At 41.0% G+C, this 17,022-nt stretch overlaps 1 protein-coding gene across 1 annotated transcript in view; it reads right to left on the minus strand.

The window, feature by feature from the left end:
• The window catches only part of FAM241A (family with sequence similarity 241 member A), a 49,245-nt gene extending 35,432 nt beyond the window's left edge, over positions 1 to 13,813 (minus strand). The window contains exon 1 of the mRNA XM_089668522.1: positions 13,590 to 13,813. Within this exon, the coding sequence (XP_089524648.1) occupies positions 13,590 to 13,784 (195 nt within the window). The 5' untranslated portion in view covers positions 13,785 to 13,813. The remainder of the gene's footprint in view (positions 1 to 13,589) is intronic.
• Positions 13,814 to 17,022: the final 3,209 nt, after the last annotated feature.

Consider the following 17,022-nt stretch of genomic DNA (forward strand, 5'->3'; position numbering starts at 1 on the left):
TTTTTTTTTTTTTTGCATCTGGCGCGATTTAGTGACTTGCGATACATCTTTATATTGGTCACTTAGAAACCTAGAAATTATATCCAGTTGATTTTTTACTCAATGATCTAGATTTGACTAACATTAAGTTTTTAATACCTGACCAGGTAAATAACACAATGTCATCTTTAAGATAACAATATAGTGTAGAGAGAGGTGGGACAAACCATCATTTAAAAAGGAGCAATGGCGCCACCTACACGCTATCCTGACAAAGCTATACTTGTACGTATGTGAAACGCGTTGACATCATGAAGCATCAGTGACATCACATTTCTATGCCCCACTGGCCCAATCATGAGGGCGACGGCGTGCTGTGGATGGAGAGATGACTGAGATATTACGATCCAAGATACATTCTTTGGACATTTGGCTGCAAGTTATCACTTATACCACTGCAATGGAGATGACTGCATAGCGGTAAGACCGTTCCTTATACCCACATAGAGGCATCTTGGGACAATCAAGAACTTAACAGCATAGACCCTTCACATACATTATCGGGTGGAAGACGATTGCCAGTACTGGCGGGACACCACCTTAAGGCCTGTGAACAAGTCAATTACATCCTACATATATGACTCCTTGGACTGGGGCTGTATTGAAGTGGATGTTCATCTACCATGTACCGTACACAGTGGTATGCCGCCATATAATGTTCAGTATTCCACGTTATTACAGAAATTGCTGTACATAAGTCGGTCCTGACTTTATACTTAGTGGGAAATTGAAATTCAAGGTGCAAAATGTGGGCACCTGTATGAAAAATAAGCAAAGACCCTCATGAGGGGTAATGGATGATAAAGGTAGCTGTATGGCAGTACCAATGGGTTTATTACCTCCTGCTGCCCAATTGGAAACACCCCTCTCGTTTTTTTTTTTTTTATACGATTGTAGGGCTTTTCACTCACCATCTATATCACAGCTGATTTTGGGACTTAAAATTGCTTTTTCTAGTCCACCACTAACTGACAATGTTTTTTTGTTATATTTTGTTCTGTGGTTGCGCATCCTGAGATCTCTACTCTTGTTTCATTTCATCCACGCACTTACCAGTGTATTTAGACAGGCCCAGGGGTGTATATGTGTATGCATGACACACTTGTGGAGCTCTAATATTTACCCATTGATAATTTATTATACCCTAATTTGGGTTGAGCTTCCGCAAGACTTATATACACATATACCACATTTGATGTCCGGACGTCCTTAATTGACATGGTTCTTAAATTTATGCCGTGTATGTTTACATGTGGTTGTGGTTGCTGAGCACTGTGTGTTACTTTTTGTTGCTACTGCAAATGACTTTGCTTAAACTGAATAAATATAGTTTTTATTCATCATAAATCGAATACAAGTCTCGTTTGCTGTCCAATTAACCACTTGTCTCATGGAATGGGCTTTACCCATCCATGCAATATTTTTTGGTTCTGCTTTGATCTATGGTTTAGACTGCAACACTTTTAAAGCGAGGAGCCAATCAGTGAATTTTTCCATAATTCCCTAATTTTTTTCTGTTAAAATATGCATCTAACAGTACCCTCTTCACAGTTTGAGAATGCCGTTGTACAAAGGTGTCTCCACTGCGCCTCCATCCAGAGTGGAGACACCCTAGGACAGGAAGTGTGTTATTGACTGGCAAAAAATGATAAAGGAAAGAAAAAAAAGAAAAAGGCTTTTAGTAGTTTGCAAAGGCTCATGTTTTTTTTATTCTACGCATGAAGGTAGCAAACCTTCTGCTTTTAGCAGCACACCCCAGCCTGATGGCAATCCAGTGATATGTATTAGAGCTTAGCTCTCTGGGGTGTCTCCCTTCTCATTGGCTGTGACAGCAGTGGGAGCCATTGGCTCCCGCTGCTGTCAATCACAGCTAGTAAGCCACTGAGGTGAGAGGGAGTGAGGCCAAGTTGTGGCTGTGTGTGAATGGACATGCAGAGCAGAAGCTCAGGAGTGAGCCTGCTCAGGTGCCCTCATAGCAAGCTGCTTGCTCTGGGGGAAGGAGGAAGGTCCAGGAGCGCCGGCAGGGGACACAAGAAGAGGAAGATTGGAGCTGATCTGCACGAAACCATTCCACAGAGCAGGCAAGTATGACTTTATTATAATTGCTCTCAATATCACTTCAAAAGAAAATGAATGCAGCTTCCACATCTAAGCTACAATATAGAATTACATTTTTATTTTTGGGTTTTATTTACACTTTAAACATGAACCATCCCCAAAGCCATAGCAAACTATAAAGTAAAATGTTTTGGTGAATAACCCAAAACACACCTAAGGTCTAAATGGAAATATGCAAAGTCCCATTAGTGGCTTCATAAAATAGACTGTACAGATAAAAATCTAACATTGTAGAGAAGTTTAGGAGAAAATAAATAAAAATAATCAGGATGCCTAGCACTTCATGCATTACATTGTAAAAATATATATTAAAACAAAAACACAAAACAGGATCACTAGGGCCAACCAAAAACATCCCAGGGAGTTCACCACCTTCTAGATGAAATTTGGGAGATTGACATCATCAAGTTCCCTCCCCAGTTCACAGAAAAAAAAAAAACTCAGAAAACTTTCAAAAACTTCCACTGCATCTTACCCCTGTAGTCAAAAAGATCTTTTCCCCCCTTTTGGCTACTTTCACAGTGATCCGTAGCAAAACCACATATGCGTTTTTATCGCGTTTGCGCTGTTATTTTTACAGGACATGTGACTCAAAAACACGGGTGCATTTTTTTAATGCGTTTTCCATTCATTTCAATGGGGAGGTGCACCAAAAAAGCAGCAAGCAGGATTTAAAATAAAAATGCAGCAGACCTGCAATGGATCCGAGTTCCATAGGATTATATGGTCACATGTAATCAGCCTGTGTCTAAATCAGTGTTTCTCAACCTTTTTTCAGTCAAGACACCCTTTAAAAGTTGACATTCTTGAGGCACCCCATTCTAAAATGGGGTGCCTCAAGACTGTCCATAATATCAAAAACGTGCCCCATTCTAAAATGTGAAAAACGATTCTAATGGTTTTATATAATGCAGCAACATCCATACATGTAGGACACCCAACATTAGAGGCGATTGATTCTTTGAAAGCAAACAGACTTTTGCACACTAGTACGGACTAGTATTCCAGGGTTTCTCTTCTCCCTCAGTTTTTCTCCATCACTGAGCTAATGTGACCCCAGCACTGATGGAGAGGGGCAGGGGAGGGTCAAACTAGGATGCTGTGCAGGCAACTGACATCCTCCTTATCAACTGATGATGTCATTGGTTGTCAGCATGCCGGCGGCTAGAAGGACGTAATGGTGCACAATGAAAACCTGTGACTTTGTGTAACTAAAAGGCAGGCTTGTTCCGCCCGCTGGCTTGTATAAAATGTTTGGCCAATTTTCTTGACATTTTTCCAAGGCACCCTGAAGAAACTTCACAGCACCCTGGTTGAGAAAGGCTGCTCTAAACTTTTTAAATACATGTATAATCCAGCAGAGCGATTCCACAAGGTTGGCAGTAAAGGTTGACTAAAAACAGCAGGCTGCTTGATTGCTTGTACAAGCAGGAGGGGGCTCTCTCAGATCCTGTCCCACCAGGAGTCCCAAGCAACCACCCAGCACATCCGCTGGCTGGCTGGACAGCCGAACAAAGTGAGAATCAGCGTTGATCGTCTCTCCCTTATAGTAAACCAGAAGCGATAACTTGGCATCACTTCCGGTTTACTCAAACTATCTGCGCCATTTCTACAAATCCGAAAGCATTAAAAAAAAAAACTGATCTTTGGGTTTTCAATGCTTTCAAGTGCAGAGGAGGGATTTGGGGTCTTATATACCCTAGATCTCTCCATAAACAGTACCTGTCACGTGTCTATTGCTGTCACAAGGGATGTTTACATTCCATGAGACAATAAAATTAAAAAAAAAAATTAAAAACGACAGTGTAAAAAAAAAAATATTTAAGTACCCCCTCCCCCCCCCCCGTATTTGTGCGCAAAGACAAATGCACGCATCGGTCCTGTATGCAAACAGTGATGTTCCCACACGTAAGGTATCACCACAAACGTCAGATCATAGGCAGTAATTCTAGCACTAGACCTCCTCTGTAAATCTAAAACAAAATACAAACATTTTATTTAATTTCATTTCTTATGACTAGTGGAAACTGCACTTTAGTCAACTTTTTGTTTTGAAGTATACCTCCATACATTTTGTTCTCTGAAACCTATTTGTATTTGAATATTTACAGGCCGATGAAAAACTGCCTTGTATTGTTGGAAAGAATGAAGTAATTGGAATGGAATCACAAAAGTTATTTAGAGGCAAGAGGAAAAGCTAATGTGAATCAGCCACTGAATATCCAAGACACGCCTCGGCCATGACCTTATGACGCAGCCTCTCTAATAGGGTTTACAAAAATGTAAAAGAAATTAAAGCTACAATTATGGTTATGATAGGTACGGGTAACAGAACCACTTCCCTGCAATTAAACGGCTTTAAATCTCAAGCACACACCTTGGAAACTGCCCACTAATTGCTAAATAATCGACCTTGCTGATATTAGTCATTGTAAGCTCTTATCCTAAGATGTAGATATTATGGTGTCCATTTAGAGGACGTCTGTCATTGCCAGCATAAGCTGTTTACGAAAAGATTTAAAGGGAACCCATCAAAATAAATAAATGCTAAAGACTGCAGCCACACCTTCGTGTTCTAGGAACACGTGCAGAAACATGCGAACAATGAACAAATGCACGCATCGCGCGTGCGATGCAGTTATTTCTTAATGGTACTCCAAACTAGCAGTTGCACTAAAAACACGCATTGCAAAAAAACTACCAAAAAAATGGTGAAGGAGCTATTTTGGCATGTTTGTTGGACATAGTAAAGCCCATTCAAGTGAACAGGATGCCTTATGCTGTCATACAAAAAAAAAAAAAAAAAAGCAATGCAATGCATGTGTGAATTACAGTTGTTTCAGACAGGCAGTCTTAACACCAAATTCCTATCCCAGGCTGACAACACTTTTCCTAGATACAGTACAGTGAGTGAGTGTTGTTACTCTAGGAAAGGAAGTGCATTACTGACAGGATCATCAGGTGAAAAAAAAGGTCTCGTTCACACCTGGAGCTGGAGGGGCTGTGTAAAAAAAAAAAAAAAAAAAAAAAAAAGGCTGTTGAGACCGTTTTACCACCTGCCTTAACCCAGCACAGGAATCGGAGGGGGTTGTACACATGCAACAGTTTGCTTGGTGGTCATGGCAAAATTACACTCCCCATTACATTTGCAGTTTGCCACCAAGCACAGTCCATTCAAGTTGCCTGTCAAGCAGGGACTGCTGCTGATGTAAATGTGCCCGTAGTGTTTTCAGTTGTCTCAGCAGCACCATGTGTTTTAACAATATCTTACTTTTCAGTCAAATCAGAGCCGCATAGAAATGTTAGTCTAAGTGCAGTCATAAAACAAACAAAAAAAACAAAAAACACAAAGATCAGCACAAGGGACATGACTTAAAGTGGAACTCCCCCCCTCCATTTTTTTTAACCCCCACTTACTGGGTGGTGTTTTCTGCACAGTTAAGATACTCACCCACCCAGCATATCCCACATGTTGTCCCACTGAGATCCTCTTGTCATCTGTCACTGTGCAGTCCCATGCCATGTCATCGAGAGGCCCGCCGGCCCTTCTGGGTTTAGTCTGTAAGGCCTGCCCTTGTGAATGGAGGACAATGCCTCCTGGAATATGAGACATGCACATCCCAGGAGGCATGGCGAGCACTGTGCACATCACTTGCCCCCAGGTAAAAGGTATTTGTGTAGAGCAGGGGTCTCAAAACTTTCTGAACAAAGGGCCAGTTTACTGTTGTTCAGACTTCAGGGGAGCCAGACTGTAGCAAGCAGGAGAAAAAAAAAATGCCCTGGTGTCAATGGGATTAAACAATTCCAGATGGTATTAGGAGGGGAAATAGTGCCCTATCAATAGCTTCAGTGGCCCCTCAGTTGGTTTCATTAGGAGAAATAATGTCCCGTCATTGGTGTCAAGGAGAAAAATAGTACACCATCAGTGGTGTCAGTGGTAGGAATAGTACTTCCTCATTGGTGTCAGTGGTAGGAATAGTGCCCCATCATTGGTGTCAGTGGGAGGAATAGTGCCTGTTGGCATCAGTGACAGGATTTATGCTCCATTGTTTGTTTAGAAGGAATAGCGCACTGTACAAGTGGGAGGAATAGTGCACCAAGGGCCTGATAAAGGCAAGCAACGGGCCACATCTGGTCCCCAGGCCACAATCGGGAGACCACTTGAGTAAAGAACGGGAGAGGGGTGAAACTTTGTGTAGAGGTGAAGATTTTCTTTAATGTGCTGTATCCCTTATTCTGCTGGTCTCTGGTTTCCTTGAAATATTCCTTTAAAATGTGTAACTGTCTACTGCAGTTTTTGCCTACCTAGGAGATCTGTTCATGAGCTGACGGCTCCTAAATTTTTCCTTTGCAATCTGCTTCTCTCAAGCCTGCAACCAGAAAATGACTACTCTGATAAGGCTGGGTACACTTGAACTGAAGTGTCAACAGTAACATGCTACATATTCAAATCAAATACACATTCAACAGATGCTAAAAGCCAGGTGGTAAATCTCACACTACTGCAACACAACACATACACCTGTATACATTTTATCATTTTCAGGAAAGATAAAAAGTCAAAACCACAGCTCTATTTATGTGCAATTCATGACCTTGATCTGACTGTGATAAAAAGCTCAAATGCGATAACTAGTGCTGTAATCTGATGGCGACACTTGTCCCAGGAGGCTGCACGAGGGGCAGACATCCATTGTAAGTGGGAGTGAGCACCACCAAAAACATGGCCATGTTTGATTTTTGGGTGTAGATCCATTTTAAGTACGCTTTCTAATGTACCCAATGATACAGCATCTTGCCGGAAAGGCAAATTAGTTTTTATTTGTCCACCAGTAACACACACACATAAAATATATATATTTATTTATTTATTTACACACACTTAAGTGTCTATGCTGTATAATTTAGGACAGAACACTAATTCACTTAGAATAGGTGAATACATGTAAAGACGTTTGTGCTGCCAATATTGTTTTTAGATGTGACTTTCCTTTCTAAACCTTTATGTGGTTTAGTGTCCTAAGGTGAACTTGTAAAGACTGACTGTAATATTCTGATATTGGGCTACATTCATATATATGTGCATTTTAGTGTTCAAGACAGGGGCGGACTGACAATTCATGGGCCCCCCTGGGCAATAGGGGATCATGGGGACCTTGTGTCCTTGCCCAAACTCAAAAAAGCCTATGAAAAAAGTACCAGGGGCATCTCATGGGGCCCCCTACTGACCCCGGGCCCTCAGGCAGTGCCAAAGTTTCCAAATGGTAAGTCCGCCCCTGGTTCAAGCTGAACTCATGGCAAAAGTTCTTACATTTCTATAAGGCTCCGTTCATATCTAGGCATTTTGTATCAAGGGCAGAATCACCACAATTCTGCCCGTGATCCCAAAACGCTATGCTAGGGGAAATTCATCTTTAATGGTGCCTAAAATGTGGTGCCATTCTGCTGCGATAAATCGTGCTGCAAAATACCAAAGCTGGTCGCCTCAAAAGAAGCTCCTTTTTGGGTGACAAGCTTCCCTCAATGCTGTTTGCAGCGATTTAGCACACCAGAATTGCACCCGCCTTTATGTGACATTGAAAATGAATGGCACCTGAAAAAGTGTGGTGAAATATGTCAGTTTTGCAGAACATTTTGGTATCAAGGGCAGAATTGCAGTGATTTTGCCAGCCATACAAAATTAATGTGAACGGAGCCTTAATGTGTGTTGGGGCTGGCAATGTTTTCACATAGGGCTGTAGTCCTCTTCCCAGTGATGTGCATGCAATGGTGGCTCTGGAGGACACCCCATACAACCCTTCAAGTTAAATATATAAACCCAACACTTCATATTCCTGATATGCGCCTGCTGTATTATGTAGTTGTATGAAAAAGTATCCTCTTCGCTTTGAATTTTTTTCCTTAGTGTGAAATCCCTGGTGTTTGTGCCAGGCCCTCTGATTTACTATTAAAACTGACCACATTAAGCAGGAAAGCACATCATGATCAGTTCTCTAATTTTGGGAATGCCGTGTGTCCTCCTCCATTGATCAAACTTATTCTGGCTCCCCCTGCACAGCCTTTCCCTGGAAAGTTTAGTGCACTGCTGTTTCTCCTCTCGCAGCTCTTCGAAAAAAAAAAAAAAAAAAAAGAAGTAATTTATTAAATAACTATACACAAATGTAATGCGTTTCATTTCTATTTTAAACTGAATGGGTTGTTTTAAAAAAGGTGAGGGTTTGCATACATTTTAAGGAGCCACCCTTATAAGAAGAAATTTAGACTAGTGACCCTGGGACAGTATGAAGACAGGAAGCATTGAACTGCTGAAAAAGCAAAAGACACTCAACTCCTCAGCATCTTACATTGCTGAAAAAAATGGGTTTAAGATCACTCTAATTATGTATTAATAAAAAAAAAAAAATGCTTCTACACAGCAACAGTGAAACTTTTCCACAACCCCCACTACTACAGCAAGTTATAGGTTACATGCCTGGAGATAAGGAGCAAAGTTTTACAAGACCAGGCTATTGAGAGTTCATGTGACATGTTATTTGTGTACAGAAATTTAGCTTAACTACTGCAGTCTGGGATACCACATGACAAATTATACATATGTCACCATATGCAGAAGTTCAACATATTGAAATTCTGGGTCATAAGACTTAGCCCTTTCTTACAAGGCTGCATGCGTTTTTTTACTTCACACCGACTTAGGCTCCATGCCCACTAGGTGTTTTTTTTTAAGCTTAAAAAAAAAAAAAAAAAACACACTGGGAAAAACGCTGGTAATAGCATTTAGGAGCGTTTTTACATTTCATGTGTTCATGTCAAGGAAAAGAAAAAAATCTATAAAAAAGCCTGGTAGGACTGTTTTAATAGCATTTGGTGTTTTTTTTTTTCTGATGGAAAAACGCTCCAAAAACCTCTACAAAGCCAATTTTGTCGTCTGCTCTTAGACACTGAAGCTCAAAAAATGCTAATAGCCTAAAGTAGTGTGCATGGACACATAGAATAACATATTTTACCTTCTAAGAGCAGGAAAAATATGCTAATAGATTCTAGGGGCTTATAATAAATGCTAGTGTGCATGGAGCCTATGTCTTTAAAAGAGAAGCACAGGAAAAAAACAAAAAACAAAAACAAACAATAAAAAAAAAACACCATCTATACTCACCTAGATGAGCCATGCTGCAACTGCTCCCCGCTGGCTATACACCAAGAAGTAAGCAATCAAAGACCACTGATCACTCAGTTCTCAGTCTTCAGTGAGCAGTCACCGGCTCTCTGCTCTCTCCCTCCAGCACTCACTGGAGTAGTGGGCTGTGGAGGGGGCAGTGGCGGCCATCTATCTATCACAGACCTCTTTCAGAAATATTAGCTGACTGGCTGTCTCAAGACTTCACTCATTTCTTAACCAGTTGCAGACTCTGGGCATTCTACACACATCCCCAAAAATATGTCATCAGTGTACACAGGGCGTGTGTAGAACATACAGTCCTTCTGCCCTGCTGCTGGGACCCCGACCCCCTGTCTCAATACATCTCAATTCAGCTCTGATTAATGACAGTCAGGGGCAGAATGACAACTCATGTGACCCCCGGGCAATAGGGGATCATGGGTCTCCTGTGTCCGTGCCCAAACTCAAAAAAAGGTACCATGGGCATCTCATGGGGACCTCTACTAACCCCGGGCCCTCGGGCAGTGCCCGAATTTCCAAATGGTCAGTCCACCCCTGATGACAGTTGTATTGCTGAGTACACAGACAATGTCCTGGCAACTGGAGCTATATAAAAAAAAAAAAAAAAAGTCTGACAATGTTTATCAACATTATATTTTTCTGTATTCACTGCTGAGCAAAGTAACATTTTGTGACATTTGTATCTATTCTGTTTATTCATCTACAGATCAGAGGGAGGAGCTTCCATCTGTAGATGAAGTCAAACATTTAATTAAAAAAACAAACAAAAAAAAAAAACACTTTTTTTTTTTTCACTGGTCAGGTTGCTTTAACTGTTTAACCCCTTATAACCCTTAGTTTACTCTAAATCAGCCCTCAATAACCAATTCTCCTTCTCCACTCAATTAAAAATCATCTGCTGATTTTTTGTTTTGTTTCATTTTATTTTTACCCCTTTACAAGAGGGGAGGGGGGGGGGGGGTGGGAGTGCTACACAGATTTTTTACCTTCATGCATAGAGTGAAGCCTTGAGCCTTTAGGACCACTTTAAGTAAATCACTTTAAGTAAATCACCCCACTAGAAAATCAAAACTAAATGGTCCAAAAAATGTTTCTGTACAAAATTCTTCTAGTGTATGGCAGCTTTAGGCCCAGACCCATAAAAATTCAATAGTGAGCCAACAACAAGCATGTAGCCAGTCTAGTCAGAACTATTGTTTGGCATGCTTGTTCTGGGTCTGTAAGTCTGAAAATATCAGTAAGTAGTCAGATTTAAAGAAGACCACCACTTCCGTGTGTTATTTTTTCCAGACTCTCCTCCTTGGGTTATCCTCCATTAATATACACACATGCCCAGTGAACTGTCCCACTATAATCCACCACTGCAGTATGCAAGCTGACATCTTCCTTTCTTTTGTCAATCAGGAGCCTGCTGTCTCTTGCAGACACCCCCTAAATGACATGGTGCCACATTCTTCCTCCAGCGCTGTGAAGAAGCGGAGACCTCTAGGGATATGTGACATGGGTTTCCAAAGAAGCTCCAGGAACAGGGCTGACCCAGTGCCAGATTAAACCCAGTGGAGACCCCTGGGCAGTCAAACCTTGAGCCCCCCCCCCCCCCCCCCTGCAGGTTTCTGGAGGTCTCTCCAGCATGAGCTCTAGTGGGATAACATTGAACTAAGTAGTGTGTATGTCGGCCACTAGAGGTTCTCCAAAACATTTAACAGCTGAAGAAGAAGAAACCGTAATGTGAACCTAATGTCTATAGTTTATGAACTTTAGGTTGTTATAAGGTATATTACATTAATACAATATTTTCTCTATAGAGTCTTCAACCACTTAAAAGGAGTTCCACCCCCCACCCCAAAAAAAAAAGGTTTTTTTTTTTTTGTTTTTTTTTTTAAAAAGTCAGTAGCTACAAATACTGTAGTTGTTGACTTTTAGCCACTTTACAACCAGACTATAGCCAAATGACAGCTACAGCATGGTTGCCCAGTTCCGGGAGGGCGTCATATGACGTCCTCCCAGAGCTGTCAGAGGCCGCTGTGTTCTACAGACACAACTGATCACATGACTAGGTAAAAGGCCAATCCCAGCGGCCTTTAATCATGTGATCAGCTGTGTTTAATGACACGGCAGATCAAAGTAAATACAGTTGCCTGTTATGGGCAGCACTTTCCTTACTCTGTCACAGCATGAGGAAATTACTGACGATAACCAGCAAATGTGACAGAGGGCTTCCGCACTGACAATCAGGGCACTGATCATCAATGCTGCCCATCAGTGCCCAGCAGTGCCACCCACCAGTGTCCTTCCTAAATGGTGCACTTTTAGAAGATATTAATTTTACCTACAGATAAGCTTTATTATAACTTTACCTGTAGGTAACATTTGAGGAAAAAAAAACAAAAACCAAAAAAAACAAAACAAAAAACACACACGAGCTTACTACAATATTAATAATATATCATTATTATTATTATTATTATTATTATTATAATTGAAGCCAGCAGACATGGGATACACTTCATTTGAGGACATGCTGCTGTATGCCCAATAATAATAATAATAATAATAATAATAATAATATGTACTACGTATTGACAGCTGTAAACCATTCAAAACTTCCCTAGTGACCGAGCTGCTAAAATTCATCTAGCATTAAGATGTCACCACCCTTGCATGGAGCAGCAATACGTTACTCCATCTGCGTTCCTTTACCAGCAACAGAACATCATGGAGTTTCAGCAGTAATGGAAGCATATCTGCAGGACTTCCCCAGAGCCTCTCCCATCCTCTGAAACTCCCTACCCCAATCTGTCCAGCTTTCTCCTACTCATTAAAATAAATACAAAAATTTTATATGTGACCATATGTGAGTTATTTCTTTTATTTGTGGATTTGTTACACAATTTAATAAAAAAAAAACGGTACTACACTATTAGCACCATTTTTTGTCCTGGCTTGCTTATTGTGAGCCTCACAAGGTGGAGCCCTTTTGGGAGTGTGGAACCAATATCCAAAGCTGTGTGATGAGTCTATGAGCGGAGTGTGACCCCCGAGTGTGAGAATTCATCTTGTATGTCCACTGCCGAGCCTGATGACACCGCAGCCTCTGACCAGATCCCGATGACTCCACCATTAGGATTATACATATAACGCTCATATTATATGTATTTCTGGTAAGTGCATCACCTTACTAGACCCTGGCACTCATATTACAAGTCACAGATTACTTACTACAGTTTTTGGATACAATTTTCTATCGAACTTTTTAATATCACCATGGAACTCTTATTACGTTTCTTACATATAGACATAATATCGCTATATCAATTTTAATGTTCATTCCCTTTTTTTTACACTGTCTTTATATCATGTTATACATTTTTTAGCGTTGCATATCTATTTATTTGAGATATATATATATATCTTAGATTGTAAGCTCCCAGGATCAGACCCTCCTAACCCTCTTGTATTGAACTGTATTGTTGCTGTATTGTCTCCCGTTATATTGTAAAGTGCTGAGCAAACTGTTGGCGCTATATAAATCCTGTATAATAATAATTTAAAAAATATATATTTTTGAATATGACGACCAATCAGAGTGATTGTCTGCCTTTGGTAAAGTGTTGTTGATGATGGCATTTCCCATGTGATATGACCCTAACACAGGGGCGGACTGACCATTTGGAAACTCGGGCACTGCCCAAGGGCCCGGGGTCAGTAGGGGGCCCCATGAGATGCCCCTGGTACCTTTTTCATAGGCTTTTTTGAATTTGGCCAAGGACACAGGGGCCCCATGATCCCCTATTGCTCGGGGGCCCCATGAGTTGTCAGTCCGCCCCTGCCCTAATGGTTAGGTTGCCATATAATTGAACCTTGTTATTATTATTATACAGGATATCTATAGCGCCAACAGTTTGCTCAGCACTTTACAATATAACGGGAGACAATACAGCAACAATACAGTTCAATACAAGAGGGATAGGAGGGCCCTGATCCTTGGAGCTTACAATCTAGGAACCTTGTGAAGATAAATGCAGATTTGGAAACAACAGCAACATAAAAAAGGTTCTAATTCTTTAAATTATTTGTTGGCTTTAAAAGCCAGCACCTTGTAGATCCTGACCTTCCAGTTGAGGCACCCAGGGCAGCATGGAGATGACATGTCAGAGGTGACAGGTGAGGGACAAGTCCTTGTATTAGGTGACATCCCCCCATGTGTCAGGAGCCCAGTGTACAGACAGAGAGTAGTCTATGTGTGTCTTACCTGGGTCTGATCTGTGTTCTGTGCAGGGTATGATGTGTGATTGTCTGACACCAGGAATCCTCCTCCTGCTCTCCATGGATCTGCAGAGTCATACGGCTCGCCCCTGGGAATTCTGTCTGGTCTGGGCTCCTCCAGCGCTGACCTGCCAGGACGCTCCATGCTTTCTGTCACTGCCTCATTTCCTCCAGTGCCCATAGATCAGAGGATCACAGCCACGCCCCCAATGACATAGCCGCGCCCCAGCAGCTGTCTGTTGACAGGCTCACCCTCTACGCCGCATCCCCGGCATCCACACAGCAGTGCGTGCCTCTTCTTCCCAGCATCCGCTAGATGGCGTGCATATGTACTCCACCCAGACTATAGTTGTCCTTAGAAAATTCATTTTATTGGGCAGAAAAATCATTTATTCTGGTTATTGAAATGAATTAACACTCAAGCGCTCAACACACGCTCCATGCACATGGGACGTTTTCATAACGCTGGTAACATTAGATGTGTAAAGTCACGTTAAAAACGGGAGTTTTCCAGCTTTTTTTAGCGGTTTTGCATTAGCGTTTAGCGACGTTTTTCTGCATTTTTCCACGTTTGTGTTTTTTTTTCTAAAAAAGTATTTTTTTGGGTTAAAAAAGTCCATAAAACGCCATTTTGTGGCGTTTTACCACGTCTTGACACATTTTTCAGCGTTAGAGCGTTTTTACAGCTAATAAACTCCACTAGAAACTCACTAGTCCTGGGTTTTTTTCCAGCCAAAAAACGCTGATTACAGCCTATGTGTGCATGGACACATAGGATAACATGCTGGGGGGTTTACTAGATGTAGAAAAAAATGGCAAAAGCCAAAAACAGCCGCTGTAAAAATGTCCAGTGTGCATGACGGCTAACTGACAATTGTGTGGTCATTCAATGCTGTACATAAGTTAACTTTATGTCATTTTTTCCCCCACAAATAGAAATTTCTTTTAGTGGTGTTTGACCAGCGCTGGGCTTTTCTTCATAAATTAAGGTCAAAATGTATTCTGCATACTTTGGTAAAAACAATTCCAATAAGCGTATATTGATTGGTTTGTTCTACGGTCTACAAATGGCAGTAAATATACTGGAATTTTTTATTAATACTAGTAATGGCGGCGATCAGCGACTTATAGCGGGACTGCGATATTGCGGCGGACAATCTGACACAAACTGACACTTTGTGGGAACCAGTGACACTAATACAATGATCAGTGCTAAAAATATACACCATCTCTGTATTAATGACACTGTCTGGGAAGGAGTTACACATCTAGGGCAGGGGTGGACAACCTGCTGCTCTCCAGCTGTTGTGGAACTATATTTCCCATGAGGCATTGCAAAGACCAGAAGTTACAAGCATGACTCTACTGGTCCCATGAGACATTACAAAACTGACAGTTACAGCTATGACTTGCAGAGGCATGATGGAACTTGTAGTCCTGCAACAGCTGGAGAGCTGCAGGCTGCCTACCCCTGATCTAGGGCGAAATGTGTGCCTAGCCAGTGATTTTATGTGCACTGTGTGCTGTTTTTACTAGGCAATCTGCTAGATTTTATTCCCTGAATAAAATCTAGCAGATCACCCCTGACATAACACAGCTCTGCCTTGTTTACATAGGCAGAGCTGAGTTTTGTCAGTCTCCTCGACAATCATCAGGTGCTGGCACTCGTCCATTGGCCAACACCCATTAACTGGCTTCTGCTGTGTCCAATTACAGCAGAAGCCGTGCTCCAGCAGCAGGTGCATGCCCCCCAATGGCAGAAATGCAAAATTACATTTTTATTTGTGATTTTGCACAGAACATCCACCCTGTAGCAATACATCTACTATAGGGCAGATGGAAAGTGGTTAAAGTGTAACAAAAGGCAAAATGTTTTTTTTTTCCCGTATTAGATGAAGTGGAGAAGCAGTAAAACCCCTGTCAGTTTTTATTGCTGTCTGTGCCCCCTTTAAGGAGATTCACGCTTGTCCTGTTTACCATATCAAGTAAAAGGAAACCCAAAATTTTGGGTTGTCTCCAGAAAAGCATTTGAGGGGAAATCGTCCAATGGGGACATTAGTGCTGGTCACTTGGGTATCCCCAAGGAATTCCCTAATTTTCAGGGATTTCCTCTTACTTCCTGTTTGGCTATGGGACAGGAAGTGAAGGGAAATCTCTGCAATAGGACACAGATGGCAAAAAAAAAACTGACAGGGGTTATAACCCTCCCTTGCTCTATCCAAAATGAAAAAAAACAATGTTGCCTATAGTTCTATTTTAACCACTTCAATGTAGGGCACCTTTACCCCCTTCTGCCCAGGCCAATTTTCAGTGCTTTCTCAGTTTAAATGACAATTGCGTGGTCATGCAAAGCTGTACCCAAACTAAATTTTTATCCTTTTGTTCACACAACTAGAGCTTTCTTTTGGTGGTATTTAATCACCACTGGGTTTTTTATTTTTTGCTAAATTAACAAAAAAAGACCAAAATTAAAAAAAACCCACATTTTTATTCGTTTCTGTTAAAAAAGTTTGCAAATAAATAACTGTTCTTCATAAATTTAGGCCAAGATGTATTCTGCTACATTTCTGGTGAAAATAACCCAAATCAGTATTTATTAATTAGTCTGCAGGACAGAAATAGAGTCCACAAACCATGGTTTATATCTGAAATACGATCAATCCTGAAGTACTGACAGCCAGTCTCATTTCCTGAAGCCCAAAAATGTCAGGACAGTACAGATATCCACCAAATGACCTCTTTTTGGAAAGTAGACAGTCTGAGGTATTTAGTAAGAGGCATGGCAAGTTTTTTGCAGTTGTAATTTTTTTGTCATAATTTTTTGGAAAATGAAGAAATGTTTTTACATTTTTTTTATTTTACATGCTGTCAGTAGGGCAGTACAGCGTCATCATATAACTGGTGTGTTGGTGAACAGGAACACTAACTGGTGACAGTAGGGAAAAATAATTTTTTGCAATTTGTTTCAATTTTTTATTACATTTTTTTTCTTTTTTTACAATTTTTTTTTCATAACACACTGCATCCAGAGTAGTTTAATGTTACCGTAGTAACATTGTACTACTCCGGAGAAGTGATCAGTATTTTTTTTTTTACACATTATGATTGCTTAGAGCATAGAATTTCATTGCAAGCATTTAACTGAATGAAATCAATTCATTCAGGTTTTTTTATTGTCATTAGCTGTGATTGGCCACAGCTAATCACATGACACAGATGGGCTGTGATTGGCCCAGTATGTACCATGTGATTACTGTGACCAATCACAGCTAGCGACACAATTGTATACAATAGATGGCATGAAAGGAAGCCATCCATTGTTTACAATTGTCATGTGACCTGCTGTGATTGGCCACAGAAGTCATATGGTACTGGCAACAGGCCGGTACACAGATCTGTCATCGGCTGTGTCCGATGGG

The sequence above is a fragment of the Staurois parvus genome, unplaced genomic scaffold (assembly GCF_062004578.1).
Source record: "Staurois parvus isolate SC_StPar_1 unplaced genomic scaffold, SC_StPar_1.0 ptg000058l, whole genome shotgun sequence".
Taxonomy (NCBI): domain Eukaryota; kingdom Metazoa; phylum Chordata; class Amphibia; order Anura; family Ranidae; genus Staurois; species Staurois parvus.